This window comes from Panulirus ornatus, chromosome 33, assembly GCF_036320965.1.
Source record: "Panulirus ornatus isolate Po-2019 chromosome 33, ASM3632096v1, whole genome shotgun sequence".
Taxonomy (NCBI): Eukaryota; Metazoa; Arthropoda; class Malacostraca; order Decapoda; family Palinuridae; genus Panulirus; species Panulirus ornatus.
In genome coordinates this window covers 2,560,742-2,585,426 of record NC_092256.1, presented here as the reverse complement: position 1 = coordinate 2,585,426, position 24,685 = coordinate 2,560,742, and the positions used below count along the sequence as shown (strand labels likewise).

Sequence of the window (24,685 nt, the reverse complement as noted above, 5' to 3'; positions counted from 1 at the left end):
ACAGATGTACCTGCTTTGTCGCAACACTTCATAATGGTATTTTGGATATGGATAGATGTACCTGCTTTGCCCCAACACTTCACGATGGAATTTTGGATATGGATAGATGTACCTGCTTTGTCCGAAAACTTAATGATGGAATTTTGGATACGGACAGATGTACCTGCTTTGTCCTAACTCTTCATGATGGGAATTTGGATATGGATAGATGTACCTGCTTTGTCATAACACTTCATGATGGTATTTTGGATATGGACAAGTGTACCTGCTTTGTCCCAGCACTTCGTGATCGTATTTTGGATACGGACAGATGTACCTGTTTTATCGCAACACTTCATGATTGTATTATGGATATGGACAGATGTACCTGCCTTGCCCCTAAACTTCATGATGGCATTTTGGATATGGATAGATATACCTGCCTTGTCCCAACACTTCATGATGGAATTTTGGATATGGAGAGATGTACGTGCTTTTTTCCAACACTTCATGATGGTATTTTGGATATGGACAAATGTACCTGCTTTTTCCCAACTCTTCATGATGGTATTTTGGATAAGGACAGATGTACCTGCTTTGTCCCAACTCTTCATGCTGTTATTTTTGATATGGACAGATGTACCTACTTTGTCCCATAACTTTATGCTGGTATTTTGGGTATGGACAGATGTACCTTCTTTGTCCCAACACTTCATGATGGGAATTTGGGTATAAACAGATGTACCTGCTTTATCCCAACACTTCATGATGGTATTATGGATATGGACAGATGTACCTGCTTTGTCACAACATTTCATGATGATATTTTTGACATGGACACATGTACCTGTTTTATCCCAGCACTTCATGATGGGAATTTGGATATGGACAGATGTATCTGCTTTGTCGCAACACTTCATGATAGCATTTTAGATATGGACACTTGTACCTTCTTTGTCCCAACATTTCTTTATGGGATTTTGGGTATGGACAGATGTACCTGCTTTGTCGGAACACTTCATGATGGTAATTTGGATATGGACAGATTTACCTACTTTGTCCCAACACTTCATGATGGTATTTTGGATATGGACAGATGTACCTGCTTTGTCGCAACACTTCATGATGGTATTTTGGATATGGACAGATGTACCTGCTTTGTCGCAACACTTCATGATGGTATTTTGGATATGGACAAATGTACCTGCTTTGTCCCAACACTTCATGATGGTATTTTGGATATGGACAGATGTACCTGCTTTGTCCCAACACTTCATGATGGAATTTTGGATATGGATAGATGTACCTGCTTTGTCCTAACACTTCATGATGGTATTTTGGATATGGACAAATGTACCTGCTTTGTCCCAACACTTTATGATTGTGTTTTGGATATGGACAGATGTACCTGCTTTGTCGCAACACTTCATGATGGTATTTTGGATATGGACAGATGTACCTGCTTTGTCCCAACACTTCATGATGGTATTTTGGATATGGACAGATGTACCTGCTTTGTCGCAACACTTCATGATGGTATTTTGGATATGGACAGATGTACCTTCTTTGTCCCAACACTTCATGATGGTATTTTGGATATGGACAGATGTACCTGCTTTGTCCCAACACTTCATGATGGTATTTTGGATATGGACAGATGTACCTGCTTTGTCCCAACACTTCATGATGGTATTTTGGATATGGACAGATGTACCTGCTTTGTCCCAACACTTCATGATGGTATTTTGGATATGGACAGATGTACCTGCTTTGTCCCAACACTTCATGATGGTATTTTGGATATGGACAGATGTACCTGCTTTGTCCCAACACTTCATGATGGTATTTTGGATATGGACAGATGTACCTGCTTTGTCCCAACACTTCATGATGGTATTTTGGATATGGACAGATGTACCTGCTTTGTCCCAACACTTCATGATGGTATTTTGGATATGGACAGATGTACCTGCTTTGTCCCAACACTTCATGATGGTATTTTGGATATGGACAGATGTACCTGCTTTGTCCCAACACTTCATGATGGAATTTTGGATATGGACAGATGTACCTGCTTTGTCCCAACACTTCATGATGGTATTTTGGATATGGACAGATGTACCTGCTTTGTCCCAACACTTCATGATGGTATTTTGGATATGGACAGATGTACCTGCTTTGTCCCAACACTTCATGATGGTATTTTGGATATGGACAGATGTACCTGCTTTGTCCCAACACTTCATGATGGAATTTTGGATATGGACAGATGTACCTGCTTTGTCCCAACACTTCATGATGGAATTTTGGATATGGACAGATGTACCTGCTTTGTCCCAACACTTCATGATGGTATTTTGGATATGGACAGATGTACCTGCTTTGTCCCAACACTTCATGATGGTATTTTGGATATGGACAGATGTACCTGCTTTGTCCCAACACTTCATGATGGAATTTTGGATATGGACAGATGTACCTGCTTTGTCCCAACACTTCATGATGGAATTTTGGATATGGACAGATGTACCTGCTTTGTCCCAACACTTCATGATGGTATTTTGGATATGGACAGATGTACCTGCTTTGTCCCAACACTTCATGATGGTATTTTGGATATGGACAGATGTACCTGCTTTGTCCCAACACTTCATGATGGTATTTTGGATATGGACAGATGTACCTGCTTTGTCCCAACACTTCATGATGGAATTTTGGATATGGACAGATGTACCTGCTTTGTCCCAACACTTCATGATGGAATTTTGGATATGGACAGATGTACCTGCTTTGTCCCAACACTTCATGATGGTATTTTGGATATGGACAGATGTACCTGCTTTGTCCCAACACTTCATGATGGTATTTTGGATATGGACAGATGTACCTGCTTTGTCCCAACACTTCATGATGGGAATTTGGATATGGACAGATGTACCTGCTTTGTCCCAACACTTCATGATGGAATTTTGGATATGGACAGATGTACCTGCTTTGTCCCAACACTTCATGATGGTATTTTGGATATGGACAGATGTACCTGCTTTGTCGCAACACTTCATGATGGGAATTTGGATATGGACAGATGTACCTGCTTTGTCCCAACACTTCATGATGGAATTTTGGATATGGACAGATGTACCTGCTTTGTCCCAACACTTCATGATGGTATTTTGGATATGGACAGATGTACCTGCTTTGTCCCAACACTTCATGATGGAATTTTGGATATGGACAGATGTACCTGCTTTGTCCCAACACTTCATGATGGTATTTTGGATATGGACAGATGTACCTGCTTTGTCGCAACACTTCATGATGGTATTTTGGATATGGACAGATGTATCTGCTTTGTCCCAACACTTCATGATGGATTTTGGATATGGACAGATGTACCTGCTTTGTCCCAACACTTCATGATGGTATTTTGGATATGGACAGATGTACCTGCTTTGTCCCAACACTTCATGATGGTATTTTGGATATGGACAGATGTACCTGCTTTGTCCCAACACTTCATGATGGTATTTGGATATGGACAGATGTACCTGCTTTGTCCCAACACTTCATGATGGTATTTTGGATATGGACAGATGTACCTGCTTTGTCCCAACACTTCATGATGGTATTTTGGATATGGACAGATGTACCTGCTTTGTCCCAACACTTCATGATGGTATTTTGGATATGGACAGATGTACCTGCTTTGTCCCAACACTTCATGATGGTATTTTGGATATGGACAGATGTACCTGCTTTGTCCCAACACTTCATGATGGTATTTTGGATATGGACAGATGTACCTGCTTTGTCCCAACACTTCATGATGGTATTTTGGATATGGACAGATGTACCTGCTTTGTCCCAACACTTCATGATGGTATTTTGGATATGGACAGATGTACCTGCTTTGTCCCAACACTTCATGATGGTATTTTGGATATGGACAGATGTACCTGCTTTGTCCCAACACTTCATGATGGTATTTTGGATATGGACAGATGTACCTGCTTTGTCCCAACACTTCATGATGGTATTTTGGATATGGACAGATGTACCTGCTTTGTCCCAACACTTCATGATGGTATTTTGGATATGGACAGATGTACCTGCTTTGTCGCAACACTTCATGATGGTATTTTGGATATGGACAGATGTACCTGCTTTGTCCCAACACTTCATGATGGTATTTTGGATATGGACAGATGTACCTGCTTTGTCCCAACACTTCATGATGGTATTTTGGATATGGACAGATGTACCTGCTTTGTCCAACACTTCATGATGGTATTTTGGATATGGACAGATGTACCTGCTTTGTCCCAACACTTCATGATGGTATTTTGGATATGGACAGATGTACCTGCTTTGTCCAACACTTCATGATGGTATTTTGGATATGGACAGATGTACCTGCTTTGTCGCAACACTTCATGATGGTATTTTGGATATGGACAGATGTACCTGCTTTGTCCCAACACTTCATGATGGTATTTTGGATATGGACAGATGTACCTGCTTTGCCCCAACACTTCATGATGGAATTTTGGATATGGACAGATGTACCTGCTTTGTCCCAACACTTCATGATGGTATTTTGGATATGGACAGATGTACCTGCTTTGTCGCAACACTTCATGATGGTATTTTGGATATGGACAGATGTACCTGCTTTGTCCCAACACTTCATGATGGTATTTTGGATATGGACAGATGTACCTGCTTTGTCCCAACACTTCATGATGGTATTTTGGATATGGACAGATGTACCTGCTTTGTCCCAACACTTCATGATGGTATTTTGGATATGGACAGATGTACCTGCTTTGTCCCAACACTTCATGATGGTATTTTGGATATGGACAGATGTACCTGCTTTGTCCGAACACTTCATGATGGTATTTTGGATATGGACAGATGTACCTGCTTTGTCCCAACACTTCATGATGGTATTTTGGATATGGACAGATGTACCTGCTTTGTCCCAACACTTCATGATGGTATTTTGGATATGGACAGATGTACCTGCTTTGTCGCAACACTTCATGATGGTATTTTGGATATGGACAGATGTACCTGCTTTGTCCCAACACTTCATGATGGTATTTTGGATATGGACAGATGTACCTGCTTTGTCCCAACACTTCATGATGGTATTTTGGATATGGACAGATGTACCTGCTTTGTCCCAACACTTCATGATGGTATTTTGGATATGGACAGATGTACCTGCTTTGTCCCAACACTTCATGATGGTATTTTGGATATGGACAGATGTACCTGCTTTGTCCCAACACTTCATGATGGAATTTTGGATATGGACAGATGTACCTGCTTTGTCCCAACACTTCATGATGGTATTTTGGATATGGACAGATGTACCTGCTTTGTCCCAACACTTCATGATGGTATTTTGGATATGGACAGATGTACCTGCTTTGTCCCAACACTTCATGATGGTATTTTGGATATGGACAGATGTACCTGCTTTGTCCCAACACTTCATGATGGTATTTTGGATATGGACAGATGTACCTGCTTTGTCCCAACACTTCATGATGGTATTTTGGATATGGACAGATGTACCTGCTTTGTCCCAACACTTCATGATGGTATTTTGGATATGGACAGATGTACCTGCTTTGTCCCAACACTTCATGATGGTATTTTGGATATGGACAGATGTACCTGCTTTGTCCCAACACTTCATGATGGTATTTTGGATATGGACAGATGTACCTGCTTTGTCGCAACACTTCATGATGGTATTTTGGATATGGACAGATGTACCTGCTTTGTCCCAACACTTCATGATGGTATTTTGGATATGGACAGATGTACCTGCTTTGTCCCAACACTTCATGATGGTATTTTGGATATGGACAGATGTACCTGCTTTGTCCCAACACTTCATGATGGTATTTTGGATATGGACAGATGTACCTGCTTTGTCCCAACACTTCATGATGGTATTTTGGATATGGACAGATGTACCTGCTTTGTCCCAACACTTCATGATGGTATTTTGGATATGGACAGATGTACCTGCTTTGTCCCAACACTTCATGATGGTATTTTGGATATGGACAGATGTACCTGCTTTGTCCCAACACTTCATGATGGTATTTTGGATATGGACAGATGTACCTGCTTTGTCCCAACACTTCATGATGGTATTTTGGATATGGACAGATGTACCTGCTTTGTCCCAACACTTCATGATGGTATTTTGGATATGGACAGATGTACCTGCTTTGTCCCAACACTTCATGATGGTATTTTGGATATGGACAGATGTACCTGCTTTGTCCCAACACTTCATGATGGTATTTTGGATATGGACAGATGTACCTGCTTTGTCCCAACACTTCATGATGGTATTTTGGATATGGACAGATGTACCTGCTTTGTCCCAACACTTCATGATGGTATTTTGGATATGGACAGATGTACCTGCTTTGTCGCAACACTTCATGATGGTATTTTGGATATGGACAGATGTACCTGCTTTGTCCAACACTTCATGATGGTATTTTGGATATGGACAGATGTACCTGCTTTGTCCCAACACTTCATGATGGTATTTTGGATATGGACAGATGTACCTGCTTTGTCCAACACTTCATGATGGTATTTTGGATATGGACAGATGTACCTGCTTTGTCCCAACACTTCATGATGGTATTTTGGATATGGACAGATGTACCTGCTTTGTCCCAACACTTCATGATGGTATTTTGGATATGGACAGATGTACCTGCTTTGTCCCAACACTTCATGATGGTATTTTGGATATGGACAGATGTACCTGCTTTGTCCAACACTTCATGATGGTATTTTGGATATGGACAGATGTACCTGCTTTGTCCCAACACTTCATGATGGTATTTTGGATATGGACAGATGTACCTGCTTTGTCCCAACACTTCATGATGGTATTTTGGATATGGACAGATGTACCTGCTTTGTCCCAACACTTCATGATGGTATTTTGGATATGGACAGATGTACCTGCTTTGTCCAACACTTCATGATGGTATTTTGGATATGGACAGATGTACCTGCTTTGTCCCAACACTTCATGATGGTATTTTGGATATGGACAGATGTACCTGCTTTGTCGCAACACTTCATGATGGTATTTTGGATATGGACAGATGTACCTGCTTTGTCCCAACACTTCATGATGGTATTTTGGATATGGACAGATGTACCTGCTTTGTCCCAACACTTCATGATGGTATTTTGGATATGGACAGATGTACCTGCTTTGTCCCAACACTTCATGATGGTATTTTGGATATGGACAGATGTACCTGCTTTGTCCCAACACTTCATGATGGTATTTTGGATATGGACAGATGTACCTGCTTTGTCCCAACACTTCATGATGGTATTTTGGATATGGACAGATGTACCTGCTTTGTCGCAACACTTCATGATGGTATTTTGGATATGGACAGATGTACCTGCTTTGTCCCAACACTTCATGATGGTATTTTGGATATGGACAGATGTACCTGCTTTGTCCCAACACTTCATGATGGTATTTTGGATATGGACAGATGTACCTGCTTTGTCCCAACACTTCATGATGGTATTTTGGATATGGACAGATGTACCTGCTTTGTCCCAACACTTCATGATGGTATTTTGGATATGGACAGATGTACCTGCTTTGTCCAACACTTCATGATGGTATTTTGGATATGGACAGATGTACCTGCTTTGTCCCAACACTTCATGATGGTATTTTGGATATGGACAGATGTACCTGCTTTGTCCCAACACTTCATGATGGTATTTTGGATATGGACAGATGTACCTGCTTTTCCCAACACTTCATGATGGCATTTTGGATATGGACAGATGTACTGCTTTGTCCCAACACTTCATGATGGTATTTTGGATATGGACAGATGTACCTGCTTTGTCCCAACACTTCATGATGGTATTTTGGATATGGACAGATGTACCTGCTTTGTCCCAACACTTCATGATGGTATTTTGGATATGGACAGATGTACCTGCTTTGTCCCAACACTTCATGATGGTATTTTGGATATGGACAGATGTACCTGCTTTGTCCCAACACTTCATGATGGTATTTTGGATATGGACAGATGTACCTGCTTTGTCCCAACACTTCATGATGGTATTTTGGATATGGACAGATGTACCTGCTTTGTCCCAACACTTCATGATGGTATTTTGGATATGGACAGATGTACCTGCTTTGTCCCAACACTTCATGATGGTATTTTGGATATGGACAGATGTACCTGCTTTGTCCCAACACTTCATGATGGTATTTTGGATATGGACAGATGTACCTGCTTTGTCCCAACACTTCATGATGGTATTTTGGATATGGACAGATGTACCTGCTTTGTCCCAACACTTCATGATGGTATTTTGGATATGGACAGATGTACCTGCTTTGTCCCAACACTTCATGATGGTATTTTGGATATGGACAGATGTACCTGCTTTGTCCCAACACTTCATGATGGTATTTTGGATATGGACAGATGTACCTGCTTTGTCCCAACACTTCATGATGGTATTTTGGATATGGACAGATGTACCTGCTTTGTCCCAACACTTCATGATGGTATTTTGGATATGGACAGATGTACCTGCTTTGTCCCAACACTTCATGATGGTATTTTGGATATGGACAGATGTACCTGCTTTGTCCCAACACTTCATGATGGTATTTTGGATATGGACAGATGTACCTGCTTTGTCCCAACACTTCATGATGGTATTTTGGATATGGACAGATGTACCTGCTTTGTCCCAACACTTCATGATGGTATTTTGGATATGGACAGATGTACCTGCTTTGTCCCAACACTTCATGATGGTATTTTGGATATGGACAGATGTACCTGCTTTGTCGCAACACTTCATGATGGTATTTTGGATATGGACAGATGTACCTGCTTTGTCCCAACACTTCATGATGGTATTTTGGATATGGACAGATGTACCTGCTTTGTCCCAACACTTCATGATGGTATTTTGGATATGGACAGATGTACCTGCTTTGTCCCAACACTTCATGATGGTATTTTGGATATGGACAGATGTACCTGCTTTGTCCCAACACTTCATGATGGTATTTTGGATATGGACAGATGTACCTGCTTTGTCGCAACACTTCATGATGGAATTTTGGATATGGATAGATGTACCTGCTTTGTCGCAACACTTCATGATGGTATTTTGGATATGGACAGATGTACCTGCTTTGTCCCAACACTTCATGATGGTATTTTGGATATGGACAGATGTACCTGCTTTGTCGCAACACTTCATGATGGTATTTTGGATATGGACAGATGTACTCTTATCCAAACTTCTGATGTATTTGGATATGAGATTACTGCTTTGTCCACACTTCATGATGTATTTTGGTATGGCAGATGTACTGCTTTGTCCCAACACTTATGTGGATTTGGAATGGACAGATGTACCTGCTTTGTCCCAACACTTCATGATGGTATTTTGGATATGGACAGATGTACTCTTTGTCCAAACTTCAATTGGAATTTGGATATGGACAGATGTACTGCTTTGCCCAAACTTCATGATGGAATTTTGGATATGAAGATGTACTTGCTTTGTCCAACACTTCATGATGGTATTTGAGGAATGTATCTTCAACACTTCATTGTTGTATGAATTATGCTTTGTCACTTTGTTGATACGTTGTGCAACTTTGATGATTTGATATGAATGTATGCTTTGTCCACACTCATGATGATTGGTTGACAGTTACTGCTTCAATCATGATGATTGGTATGAGATGTATTTGTCAATTATATGATTGAGCAATACTGTTCCAATTCATATATTGATATGACAAGTCCTGCTTTCCAACCTTCATGATGTATTGATGATTCTGCTTTGTACCTTATGATATTTGATAATGTACTTTTTCAACACTCTGATGATTGAAGAAGTGTATCTTTGTCACCTCAGATGTATTTGATGAATGACTCTTCCACTTATGATTGGATTGGACATGTACTCTTTGCACATTCTGATGATTGATAGAGTACTCTTTGCATTGTTTTTGGATGGACATTACTTTCAACTTTTGTGGATTGTATGGAAGATTACTCTTTGCCAAATTCAATGGATTGGTTGCATGTACCTGCTTTTCAATTCATGATGGATTTTGGTTGGCATTACTGCTTTCCACTTGATGTTTTGATATGAAGATTACTGCTTTGTCCCAACACTTCTGTATTTGGTATGGAAGATTACTGCTTGCCAACACTTCATGATGGATTGGTATGGAGATTACTGTTGTCCAACACTTCTGATGATTTTGGTTGGACAGTTACTTTCCCAACCTTATGTGAATTGTATGAAGTTACTGCTTCCAACATTATGGTTTTGTTGGACAATGTACTGCTTTGTCAATCATGTGATTTTGGTATGACATTACCTTGCCTTGTGATTGATATGGACAACTTTGCCAACTTATGGATTTGGATGGCAATTCTGCTTCACATTATGTATTTTGGTATACGATACCAAACTTCTGGATTGGTGGACAGATGTCCTGTTGCCAAACTTCATTTTTTTGGTATGCGTGTACGCTTGTCAATTGGTATTTGGTTGGAGATGTACTTTGTCAACTCATGTATTTGGATTGGACAGTGTACCTGCTTTTCGAATTCATGATGATTTGGATATGGACAGTTCCTGCTTTGCCAACACTTCATATGGAATTTGGTATGGACAGATGTACTGCTTTGTCAACATCTGTGTATTTGGTATGGATGATGTACTGCTTTGTCCAACACTTCTAGGATTTTGGATATGGACAGATGTACCTGCTTTGTCCGCAACACTTCATGATGGAATTTTGGATATGGACAGATGTACCTGCTTTGTCCCAACACTTCATGATGGGAATTTTGGATATGGACAGATGTACCTGCTTTGCCCCAACACTTCATGATGGAATTTTGGATATGGACAGATGTACCTGCTTTGTCCCAACACTTCATGATGGCATTTTAGATATGGACAGATGTAACTGCTTTGTCCCAACACTTCATGATGGTATTTTGGATATGGACAGATGTACCTGCTTTGTCCCAACACTTCATGATGGTATTTTGGATATGGACAGATGTACCTGCTTTGTCCCGAACACTTCATGATGGAATTTGGTTATGGACAGATGTACCTGCTTGTGCCCCAACACTTCATGATGGAATTTTGGATATGGGACAGATGTACTCTCTTTGTCCCAACACTTCATGATGGTATTTTGGATATGGACAGATGTACCTGCTTTGTCCCAACACTTCATGATGGGAATTTGGATATGGACAGATGTACCTGCTTTGCCCCAACACTTCATGATGGAATTTTGGATATGGACAGATGTACCTGCTTTGTCCCAACACTTCATGATGGTATTTTGGATATGGACAGATGTAACTGCTTTGTCCCACACTTCATGATGGTATTTTGGGTATGGCCAGATGTTCCTGCTTTTTCGCAACACTTCATGATGGTATTTTGGATATGGAACAGATGTACCTGCTTTTTTCGCAACACTTCATGATGGTATTTTGGATATGGACAGATGTACCTGCTTTGTCCAACACTTCATGATGGAATTTAGGATATGGACAGATGTTGCCTGCTTTGTCCCAACACTTCATGATTGGTATTTTGGATATGGGAGCATATGTACCCTGCTTTGTCCAACACTTCATGATGGTATTTTGGATATGGACAATGTACCTGCTTTGTCCCAACACTTCATGATGGCATTTTGGATATGGACAGATGTACCTGCTTTGTCCCAACACTTCAGTAGTTGGCATTTTGATATGGACAGATGTACCTGCTTTGTCCCAACACTTCATGATGGAATTATGGATATGGACAGATGTACCTGCTTGTTCCAACACTTCATGATGGTATTTTGGATATGGACAGATGTACCTGCTTTGTCCCAACACTTCATGATGGAATTTTGGATATGGATAGATGTACTTGCTTTGTCCCAACACTTCATGATGGTATTTTGGATATGGACAGATGTACCTGCTTTGTCCCAACACTTCATGATGGTATTTTGGATATGGACAGATGTACCTGCTTTGTCCCAACACTTCATGATGGTATTTTGGATATGGACAGATGTACCTGCTTTGTGCAACACTTCATGATGGTATTTTGGATATGGACAGATGTACCTGCTTTGTCCCAACACTTCATGATGGTATTTTGGATATGGACAGATGTACCTGCTTTGTCCCAACACTTCATGATGGAATTTTGGATATGGACAGATGTACCTGCTTTGTCCCAACACTTCATGATGGTATTTTGGATATGGACAGATGTACCTGCTTTGTCCCAACACTTCATGATGGTATTTTGGATATGGACAGATGTACCTGCTTTGTCCCAACACTTCATGATGGTATTTTGGATATGGACAGATGTACCTGCTTTGTCCCAACACTTCATGGTGGTATTTTGGGTATGGACAGATGTACCTGCTTTGTCACAACACTTCATGATGGTATTTTGGATATGGACAGATGTACCTGCTTTTTCGCAACACTTCATGAAAGAATTTTGGATATGGACAGGTTTACCTGCTTTGCCCCAACACTTCATGATGGAATTTTAGGTATGGACAGATGTACCTGCTTTGTCCCAACAGTTCATGCTGGTATTTTGGGTATGGACAGATGTAACTCCTTTGTCCCAACACTTCATGGTGGTATTTTGGATATGGACAGATGTACCTGCTTTGTCCCAACACTTCATGATGGTATTTTGGGTATGGACAGATGTACCTGCTTTGTCACAACACTTCATGATGGTATTTTGGATATGGACAGATGTACCTGCTTTTTCGCAACACTTCATGAAAGAATTTTGGATATGGACAGATGTACCTGCTTTGTCCTAACACTTCATGATGGTATTATGGATATGGACAGTTGTACTTGCTTTATCCCAACACTTCATGATGGTATTTTGGATATGGATAGATGTACCTGCTTTGTCCCAACACTTCATGATGGTATTTTGGGTATGGACAGATGTACCTGCTTTGTCCCAACACTTCCCTATAGTATTTTGGATATGGACAGATGTACCTGCTTTGTTCCAACACTTCATGATGGTATTTTGGATATGGACAGATGTACCTGTTTTATCCCAACACTTCATGATGGGAATTTGGATATGGACAGATGTACGTGCTTTGCCCCAACACTTCATGATGGAATTTTGGATATGGATTGATGCACCAAGCTGGAGGTGGGGTAGATAGTGGGTGGTGCTTTTACAGTACTTTTCTACCCCTTTTTTCGGTGTGAATTGCTGTGCATCACACTCATCTGCTGCATCCTGCCACTTGGGAGGTAAGGAGCGATGGTGTGTTGGCATGGCTGTGCACAGCAAGATTCTGGAGTAGGTCTGGAGTGAATGACCCCATAGCTTCTTAATTGCTGGTTCAGGCTTTGGCACAGAAGGGTTCATATTATTTAGTTATATTTTTACAATGGACCACAGGTTTTCATATAGGGTGAGAGTAGGGCTGTATCCTGGCCAGTCCTTGAAATATTTCACTTCGCTATCATTCAGCCATTGTTTAACAGACATAATGTTATGGCAGCGAGCAGGTAAATGGTCATTAAGTATATTTAAGTACAATACTTTCTTCTTTTTCACATTCTTAGGTCAGGTTACCAAATCACCTACACCATCATAGCTGAAACAGCCAAAAATCGTAAGAAAATGAGGGTGTTTTACAAGTTTTTTCTGTGTATTATGGTTGGGGTGGCATAGACGCCTTCCCTCTGGTGATTTGTCACTTTAGATAAATGTTGACTCTTTTCACAACAGTCATAGTAAATGTTGACTCACACCACAACACAGTTTTCCATGTTTCCTGCTCCCAAACACTGTATTTCTTGCATTTTTTTGGTTTTGTTTTCCCTCTAGGTGGCAGTCATTAGAGGTTTATGTCGCACACAGACTTCGAAACCCCAAGTCATTATGAGGTAACTTTTGAGCTTTCCTTAGTGAGACATTTTCGAGCAAGTTATGGTTATTCTGGCTTATACTTGTCTTGCATTTGCTTTTCAGATGTTATGAGATATATTCATCTTAGCCTTCCAGACTTGCGAAGAGGAACTAGTAGAATGGACATCCTTAATTCTTTAAACCATTTCATCTACCATTGGGCATTTTGTTGGCAGACACCTGTTAACTCCTCAGTTGTAACTCTCCTGTGCATAACGGGATGGCATAAGAACTCGATAATTACAGACAAATGTGGAGAAAAATTTACCCACTTTGGAGACAAAGAAAACAGACATGAGCCTCATAGTTGCTAGACACAAAGTGATGGTTATGGCATAGCGTCGTTATTTCCAGGCATACGATTAGTGCAACTGATGCACGACTTAACATATTGCACTTGCCAGGGTCTCTTTAATTAAAGAGATATGAAATGATTTCCATGATAAGTCGACGGACCTTTTGTTCTTTAACTTTTGGTGCAGACTTTAGATGGCAGTCATTCCATGCCATGCATTTTCAGACAAATAGGTGATTAAGAGAATCATGTATCATAAAGTCTTTCCTAAAACACTCATTCTCTCTGCAAATAAAATGCCAAGCATTGAAAACTTAGTTTTAGAGTAATGTAACAATAACTGTAGTGTTATTGCTCATATTTTTGTTGATAAGAAACTTACTTTTTCTGTTATTTTTGGAAATAAAGTTCTGCCCATGTAGAAAATATGTGATGCATATGTTTTTTGGTGTACATATTATACATAGTATGAAATCCCCTCTTGGTCAATCTTTCCTCATTCATTCTCTCCATGCGACCAAACCATTTCAAAACACCCTCTTCTGCTCTCTCTACCACACTTTTTATTTCCACACATCTCTCTTACCCTTTTGGTCACATGGAGAGAATGAGTGAGGAAAGATTGACCAAGAGGATATATGTGTCAGAGGTGGAGGGAACGAGGAGAAGTGGGAGACCAAATTGGAGGTGGAAATATGGAGTAAAAAAGATTGATTTTGAGTGATCGGGGCCTGAACATGCTGGAGGGTGAAAGGCATGCAAGGAATAGAGTGAATTGGAACGATGTGGCATACCGGGGCCGACGTGCTATCAATGGATTGAACCAGGGCATGTGAAGCGTCTGGGGTAAACCATGGAAAGTTGTGTGGGGCCTGGATGTGGAAAGGGAGATGTGGTTTCGGTGCATTATTTCATGACAGCTAGAGACTGAGTGTGAACGAATGGGGCCTTTGGTGTCTTTTCGTAGCGCTACCTCGCACACATGAGGGGGGATGGGGTTGTTATTCCATGTGTGGCGAGGTGGCGATGGGAATAAATAAAGGCAGACAGTATGAAATATGTACATGTGTATATATGTATATGTCTGTGTGTGTTTATATATGTGTACATTGAGATGTATAGGTATGTATATTTGCGTGTGTGGACGTGTATGTATATACATGTGTATGTGGGTGGGTTGGGCCATTCTTTCGTCTGTTTCCTTGCGCTACCTCGCTAACACGGGAGACAGCGACAAAGCAAAATAAATAAATAAATAAATAAATATGAAATCACCCTTGGAAAGAAACTGCAAAGTGTGCATTGTGCCTAATTTTATATAGAGACCTCTTATGATGGATGAGATGCATTCTTGGGGAATGTTTGTTTAGGAAAAAATCCATTAAAAAGGTATGTTATTACATGGTACTTATGGAGATGTGTTCCTGGCAGTGTCAGTTCTTACACTAAGAACTGCAGTAGAATGGCTTTCTTTGGTAATACTAATGGCTCTGCAGATGTCATTTAGGCATTTTACAGATAAAAAAAAGATTGATACAAACATAGTATGAGTTCATTAAATCAACGTTTACAAGTTTCTCATTACTTGCATTGTTGTTGATCAGAGCAGCTGCATTCTGACAGTGCAACTACACTCTTCTGATCTGCTCTCTGTCATATCCAATAACTTATTTTTTTGTGGGAAAAATTTGTTGCAATTTAGGATGTGATAGATTGGCTGGTTCTTTTTATCCTCTCATTGTTATCAGGCACTGTTTGAATAGTAGAAGAAGCTAATCCAAGTGACTGAATCACATATGCCTGACACTCAGCTAACAATTATGTATACTGTGTTTATTAAATAAATATATTTGTCCTGTCCAATAAATGAAAAAAATATTAAAGAGGCTGCATTAAAGAAGGTCCTACTGGATATGTGTGTGAAATTTTGCCATGGATAAATCATAGTATCATGCTATGGCTGCCCACTCTTTTCAGTGTGCTTCATTGAAAATTTTATTGCACTGATGTAGAGGAAACTGTGTTACTTTTTTCATTACTTAAAGATTATATAAGTATCTTTTTAATACAGTATAATGATCGAAATGGTACAGACAAGACATGCTCTAGTCAAAGGACATCTTAGGTATAAGATAAAGCATTATGAAAAAAGAAAACGTTAATTAATCAGGACTTTGTAGGTGTTATAGACTTTACTTTTAAAGGGAGAAAGCTTAAAGGAAGAGAAAAGGACAAAAGGAGGAAGAAAATTTCACAGCTTTTTAAGGGAAGGAGGTATCAAAACTATCAGCCCTTGAATGGTTGTACTCCACACAGAAACTATAGGAGGCAGCAGCCAGATGCATGGCTGGAGTCCAAGCTTATAGGGCAGGGACACATGCAGACAGATCATAGGAATGGTAATCAGAATGATACTCAGAGAAAAGAGGGAGAGCAACAAAATTGAAGAGATGATACCAAGAAGGATAAGACAGAAGGCTTTTGACTCCACTTTGGTTAATAATGAAGTGGAGGAAGGGCCACCCCAGATGTTAAAGCATTCTCAATACTAAAGTGAATAGAATACCTATAGATATGAAATAGCTGCTCACAGGAAAAATTGACTCCAAGTTTTTTGGGCAGTCTTTTTGATGTTGGTTATTTAGTGTTTCTAGGCATGAGTGGGGGATATGGTTATTTGCAACTATTTTATGATACTACAGGGTTGAAGTGTGGTGTCATGAAATTAAACAGAGGGAAACAAAAGTCTCTTCAAGAGATACATGGAGAAATTGTCTCATTGTTATTGAATTAAATTAGTTACTGCTTCTCCATTCTAAGACGGTGCACAGGTCTTAAATGAGAGAGGAAGTATGTTGAATATTTGAAGAAAGGGAGAGAAAGTGAGTTGAGTATGAAAAGTTGGATCATCAGCACAAGACTGAGTAGGGTAAAATAGGGAGAGAAAGTGAGTTGAGTATGAAAAGTTGGATCATCAGCATAAGACTGAGTAGGGTTGAATGTAGAAAAGAGCAGAAAAAGTGTAGGCAATAGGACAGAATCCTGAGGAGGATCACTGTTAACAGGATAAGAGGAAGAAACCCTTTATGTCAGTGACCACTGCAATGGAAATGTTTAAGAAAAAATTGTGTATTAGGGAACAGAGAATAGAAAAATCAAAGAGACGGAGTCTAGAAAGTTCCACCAAAATTCTTGTGAGAGGTGGACCAGAGCTGAGTCACATAGATCACTAGTAGACCTAGCACTCTGAAATCCATACTGGCAAACAGAAAGAAGGGAATGGGATTCTAAATGACTGAGAAAATGAGAGTTAGTAGAGTTTCAGAGACTTTGGAGACAAAGCAGTAAGATGATAGAGGTGGTTAGAGTTTTCTCCTCTCTTAGGGATGGGCTGCACCAAGACATGCTTCCACTTGGAAGGGAAAGTCTAGGTTTTTAGACAGGCAAAATAGGTGAGCAAGGATCAAAACTAGCTCAGAGACACACTGATTGAGGACTGAGGGTGGTATTCCCTCCTGGCCATATACCTTGTTCACCTGGGGCTAGGAGAGTACTTAGAAGACCTTGCATAAGGAGAATATAGGAGAGGTTGGGTTAGAAGATGAGAAGCATAATCTTTCAAACTTCAGTTAGAGGGAAATAAGGTGCTTAATGGCTTTATCCATTAGAGATCAGATAAGAGGAGAGGAGGAAAGGTTGAAGTCCTGAGGATATAGGAAATGTTTTTGGTGAAGGACAAACATAATTTGTCAGCAGAAGTCAAGTTAGCACTCTGTTTATATGAGAATGTGCATCACTGTACAAAGACCAGCTTTTCAGTGATTCTCAGCAGAATTGAATGTGCAACATGGATTGGAGCAGGAGTGATCAAACCATTACTGGGGGGATAGAAAGATTATGTAGAAGAATGGATGTAGGACTCTGTACCAGCCAAGATTACCTCTGCTAAGCATTCATTACAAGGCATCCCAGCCAGGAATGTAAGGAGATGTCATTCTCAGCCTGCTAAGTAATTATGAATATGACACTGGTGACTATACAGAAACACAAATAAAGATAATACTTCAAGATGGTACATGCTGTGGCTCAGATAGTCCAAAGTAGCCATCCTCACCCATTATTGTGCCTTTCCAATGATTTGCTTTTGCTAGTGATAACACTATCAGTTATATAGTTGATGAACGTCAGTATATGTGCAGTATTCTTCAGTTTTTTATACTTAATGAATTAGTTGCATGAAAGTTGAAGAGACAAGCAGGTATGCAGAGCAAATGTTAGCTGCAGTGTCATGAGTTAATGGTATCCTACTACAAGTAGTGAAGTGATGGGATTTAAGGATTTATTTGATATGTTGTCATTTATTACATCTAATGTCTTTGTACCATATAAAGTTTTATAAAAGTTTTATACTTATTAGATATTTGTGGCTTTGTTGAGATAATCATATTCATAGTAAATGTGTATTTCATTATGTAATAATTTCTATAATAATAACATTTCAAACAAAACATTTTGCATGCAACTTGGTCTATATGTAAACATTTCAAAATTGAATTAAAATGATGATTGATTTTTGTAACATTCTTTACAAAATAAGGTTAAGGTAAGAGGTTAAACCAATGTACTACAGAACTAATGATTTGATATGCTTTGTTTATATAGCATTTTCTATACACATTCTAAGAGCAGTGACAATAGTATTGTTTGAATTAAATTAATTTTTTACATTTGTATTCTGATGTTCCTTCTTGTTTCTTTGACACATCTAGGTCAAGGGATTTGTTCAATGCAGTTCTTTATGTTATATTTTCTATATAGGAAGAGGCTGATGATGCTGTAATGACACATGGAGATGATGGAATATATGTAAGTGAAAGCATACCAGATTACTCTTTCATTTCAAATTTTGAAACATGACACACCAATGCTTATCCATATTTGACTCAATAGTAGTTAGAATTTAGATATTATCCCTCCAGGAGTAATCTGATGATCAATTGGATTATATTTCAAGTAATGATAGAATTACTGTGTACAAGTAATGATAGAATTACTTTTACAACAGATATTCTGTGCTGTGTGTGGAGGTGCTGGTGAAGTTCTTGTATGTGATGCACCACAATGTGAGAGGTAATGTATTATTTTAATCTGTTTTTCTATTGTATATGTAACTGGAATCTTGTAATATATCTGAATATTTAGTCAGTTATAAAACTAAAGGATACAAATTAAAGTCATTATCACTCCTGATTATGTATGATGTCAGCATGCTGTATAGGGATTACATTTTTCTGAGTAAAGGAAACTTTTCTCTTACAACTTTATTTCATCAGAGTGTTTTGCATTGGGTGTGTTGAATTGCTTGTGTCCCCGGCTGTGGCACAACACATCATAGAGATAGATCCATGGCAGTGTTTTCTGTGTGAGCCATACCATCCAGACACACATGGCCTTCTTAAACCAAGACCTGATTGGAAGAAAAAGGTGACTCGCAAACTTATATACAGTTTATTATTTTCACATTCGGATATACACTTTTGTCCCATTTTTGTCTCCAGAAATATGTTCTCAATATTCTTTTGCATTTGATACTTGTTTCATCTACACCTAAAGTGGGTAATAAGTAGCATAGACAGCAGTTACATGAATGATATGTCCTTGAAGTCCCAAGTCATTTTCATGTTGTGATTGGCATTAATGCAGTAAGGTCATGCAGGATCCAACATACTCTGACTCATGTTTTATTGGAACTCATAACTATGTCGTCACTTTTATGAACATGGTATCATTACTGTATTGTTGAAGCTATTATGGATTTAGCAACAGATGGAACCATGGAAGCGGAGTGAGTCACAAGGTGGGGGAGGGGGCGAAGAATCTGGGAGCGTTGAAGAATTTTTGGAAGGCCAGAACGTTACCTCGGAGAGCAAAAATGGGTATGTTTGAAGGAATATTGGATCCAACAATGTTATATGGTTGCGAGGCGTTGTGCGGAGGAGGGTAGATGTCTTGGAAATGAGATGTTTAAGGTCAATATGTGTTGTGAGGTGGCTTGGTCGAGTAAGTAATGAAAGGGTAACAGAGATGTGTGATGATAGATAATGTGGTTGAGAGAGCAGAAGAACTTGTATTGAAATGGTTTGGTCACATGGAGAGAATGAGTGAGGAAATATTGACAAAGAGGATATATGTGTAAGAGGTGGAGGGAACGAGGAGAAGTGGGAGACCAAATTGGAGGTGGAAGGAAGGAGTGAAAAAAATTTGAGTGATTAGGGCTTAAACATAGAAGAGGGTGAAAAACGTGCAAGGAATAGAGTTTGGGAATGTTTTGGAAGTAAAGTCAGGGGCTGGTGAGAGGACAAGAGCAAAGGAAGGAGTAGCGCTACTCATGAAACAGGAGTGGTGGGAGTATGTGATAGAGTGTAAGAAAGTAAACTCTAGATTGATATGGGTAAAACTGAAAGTGGATGGAGAGAGATGGGTGATTATTGGTGCATAGGCACCTGGGAATGAGAAGAAAGATCAGGAAAGGGAAATGTTTAGGGAGCAGCTGAGTGAGTGTGTAAGTAGTTTTGATGCACGAGACCGGGTTATAATGATGGATGATTTGAATTCAAAGTTGAGTAATGTGGCAGTTGAGGGAATAATTGGTGTACATGGGGTGTTCAGTGTTGTAAATGGAAATGTTGAAGACCTTTAAGATTTGTGTGCTGAAAAAGGACTGGTGATTGGAAATACCTGGTTTAAAGAGAGAGCTATACATAAGTAGATGTATATAAATAGGAGAGATGGCCAGAGACCGTTAATGGATTACATGTTAATTGATAGGGGTACGAAAGGGAGACTTTTTCATGTTAATGTGCTGAAAGGTGCAACTGGAAGGATGTTTGATCATTATCTTGTGGAGGCGAAGGTGAAGATCTGTAGAGGTTTTCAGAAAAAAGAGAGGATGTTGGGGTGAAGAGAGTGGTGAGAATAAGTGAGCTTGGGAAGGAGACTTGTGTGGGGAAGTACCAGGAGAGACTGAGAGCAGAATGGGAAAAAGTGAGAACAAATGACGTAAGGGGAGTGGGGGAAGAATGGGATATATGTAGGGAAGCAGTGATGGCTTGCGCAAAAGATGCTTGTGGCATAAGAAGCGTGGAAGGTGGCAGATCAAAAAAGATAGTGAGTGGTGGGATAAAGAAGTAAGATTATTAGTGAAAGAGAAGAGAGAGGCATTTGAACAATTTTTGCAGGGAAATAATGCAAATGACTGGGAGACGTATAAAAGAAAGAGGCAAGAGGTCAAAAGAAGGGTGCAAGAGGTGAAAAAGTGGGCAAATAAGAGTTGGGGTGAGAGAGTATCATTAAATATTAGGGAGAATAAAAATATGTTTTGGAAGGAGGTAGATAAAGTGCGTAAGACAAGACAACAAACGGGAACATCAGTGAAGGGGGCTAATGGGGTGGTGATAACAAGTAGTGGTGATGTGAGAAGGAGATGGAGTGAGTATTTTGAAGGTTTGTTGAATGTATTAGATGATAGTGTTAGATATAGGGTTAGGGAGAATGATTTGGTAATGAGAGAAGAGGTAGTAAAAGCTTTGCGGAAGATGAAAGCAAGCAAGGCAGTGGGTTTGGATGGTATTACAGTGGAATCTATTAAAAAAGGGGGCGACTGTGTTGTTGACTGGTGGTAAGGCTATCTAATGTATGTATGAAGTATGCAGTCTGTTGGGGATGAGAGAGCTTTGGAAGTGAGTCAGTTGTTCTTCGCTGATGATACAGCGCTGGTGGCTGATTCATGTGAGAAACTGCAGAAGCTGGTGACTGAGTTTGGTAAAGTGTGTGAAAGAAGAAAGTTAAGAGTAAATGTGAATAAGAGCAAGGTTATTAGGTACAGTAGGGTTGAGGGTCAAGTCAGTTGGGAGGTAAGTTTGAATGGAGAAAAACTGGAGGAAGTAAAGTGTTTTAGATATCTGGGAGTGGATCTGGCAGCGGATGGAACCATGGAAGCGGAAGTGAATCATAGGGTGGGGGAGGGGGCGAAAATCCTGGGAGCCTTGAAGAATGTGTGGAAGTCGAGAACATTATCTCGGAAAGCAAAAATGGGTATGTTTGAAGGAATAGTGGTTCCAACAATGTTGTATGGTTGCGAGGCGTGGGCTATGGATTGAGTTGTGCGCAGGAGGGTGGATGTGATGGAAATGAGATGTTTGAGGACAATGTGTGGTGTGAGGTGGTTTGATCGAGTAAGTAATGTAAGGGTAAGAGAGATGTGTGGAAATAAAAAGAGTGTGGTTGAGATAGCAGAAGAGGGTATTTTGAAATGGTTTGGGGACATGGAGAGAATGAGTGAGGAAAGATTGACCAAGAGGATATATGTGTCGGAGGTGGAGGGAACGAGAAGTGGGAGACCAAATTGGAGGTGGAAAGATGGAGTGAAAAAGATTTTGAGTGATCGGGGCTTGAACATGCAGGAGGGTGAAAGGCGTGCAAGGAATAGAGTGAATTGGATCGATGTGGTATACCGGGGTCGACGTGCTATCAATGGATTGAATCAGGGCATGTGAAGCGTCTGGGGTAAACCATGGAAAGTTGTGTGGGGCCTGGATGTGGAAAGGGAGCTGTGGTTTCGGGCATTATTACATGACAGCTAGAAACTGAATGTGAACGAATGGGGCCTTTGTTGTCTTATCCTAGTGCTACCTCGCACACATGAGGGGGAGGGGGATGTTATTCCATGTGTTGCTAGGTGGCGATGGGAATAAATAAGGCAGACAGTATGAATTATATACATGTGTATATATGAATATGTCTGTGTGTGTATATATATGTGTACATTGCGATGTATAGGCATGTATATTTGCGTGTGTGGACGTGTATGTATATACATATGTATGTGGGTGGGTTGGGCCATTTCTTTCGTCTGTTTCCTTGCGCTACCTCGCAATCGCGGGAGACAGCGACAAAGCAAAATGAATAGATAAATAAAGACTCATGGTGAGGTGCCTGAGGATTGGCGGAATGCATGCATAGTGCCATTTTGCAAAGGAAAAGGGGATAAAGGTGAGTATTCACATTATAGAGGTGTAAGTTTGTTGAGTATTCCTGGGAAACTATATGGGAGGGTATTGAGTTGAGAGAGTGAAGGCGTGTATAGAGCATCACATTGGGGAAGAGCAGTGTGTTTCAGGTGTTTGCTTTGAAGAATGTATGTGAGAAATACTTAGAAAAGCAAATGGATTTGTATGTAGCATTTATGGATCTAGAGAAATCATATTGTAAAGTTGATAGAGATTCTCTGTGGAAGGTATTAAGAATTATTGATGTGGGATGCAAGCCGTTAGAAGCAGTGAAAAGTTTTATCGAGGATGTAAGGCATGTGTACGAGAGGTAAGAGAGGAAAATGAATGTCGGTTTGGGGCAGGGGTGCGTGATGTCTCCATGGTTGTTTACTCTGTTTATGGATGGGGTTGTTAGGGAGATGAATGCAAGAGTTTTGGAGAGAGGGGCAAGTATGCAGTCTGTTGTGGATGAGAGAGAGCTTGGGAAGTGAGTCAGTTGTTGTTCGCTGATGATACAGCGCTGGTGGCTGATTCATGTGAGAAACTGCAGAAGCTGGTGACTGAGTTTGGTAAAGTGTGTGAAAGAAGAAACTTGAGAGTAAATGTGAATGAGAGCAAGGTTACTAGGTACAGTAGGGTTGAGGGTCAAGTCAGTGGGAGGTAAGTTTGAATGGAGAAAACTGGAGGAAGTAAAGTGTTTTAGATATCTGGGATTCGATTTGGCAGCGGATGGAAACATGGAAGCGGAAGAGAATCATAGGGTGGGGGAGGGGGCGAAAATTCTGGGAGCCTTGAAGAATGTTTGGAAGTCGAGAACACAATCTCGGAAAGCAAAAATGGGTATGTTTGAAGGAATAGTGGTTCCAACAATGTTGTATAGTTGCAAGGCGTGGTCTATGGATTGAGTTGTGCGCAGGAGGGTGGATGTGCTGGAAATGAGATGTTTGAGGACAATATGTGGTGTTAGGTGGTTTGATCAAGTAAGTAATGTAAGGGTAAGAGAGATGCGTGGAAATAAAAAGAGTGTGGTTGAGAGTGGAGAAGAGGATGTTTTGAAATGGTTTGGTCACATGGAGAGAATGTGTGAGGATAGATTGACCAAGATGATCTAGTGTCAGAGTGAACGGGACCGAGAAGTGGGAGACCAAAATTTGGAGGTGGAAAGATGGATATGAAAAAAAAAGATTTTGAGTGATCGGTTCCTGAACATGCGGAGGGAGAAAGGCATGCAAGGAATATTAGTGAATTGGAACGTTGTGGTTTACGGGCGTTTCGA

At 40.1% G+C, this 24,685-nt stretch overlaps 1 protein-coding gene across 1 annotated transcript in view; it reads left to right on the top strand.

Moving 5' to 3' along the window:
* The window catches only part of LOC139759397 (DNA (cytosine-5)-methyltransferase 3C-like), a 170,258-nt gene that overhangs the window by 117,086 nt on the left and 28,487 nt on the right, over positions 1 to 24,685 (top strand). Inside the window, exons 5-7 of the mRNA XM_071681481.1 lie at positions 19,178 to 19,225; positions 19,425 to 19,489; positions 19,693 to 19,843. Of these exons, the coding sequence (XP_071537582.1) occupies positions 19,178 to 19,225; positions 19,425 to 19,489; positions 19,693 to 19,843 (264 nt within the window). The remainder of the gene's footprint in view (positions 1 to 19,177; positions 19,226 to 19,424; positions 19,490 to 19,692; positions 19,844 to 24,685) is intronic.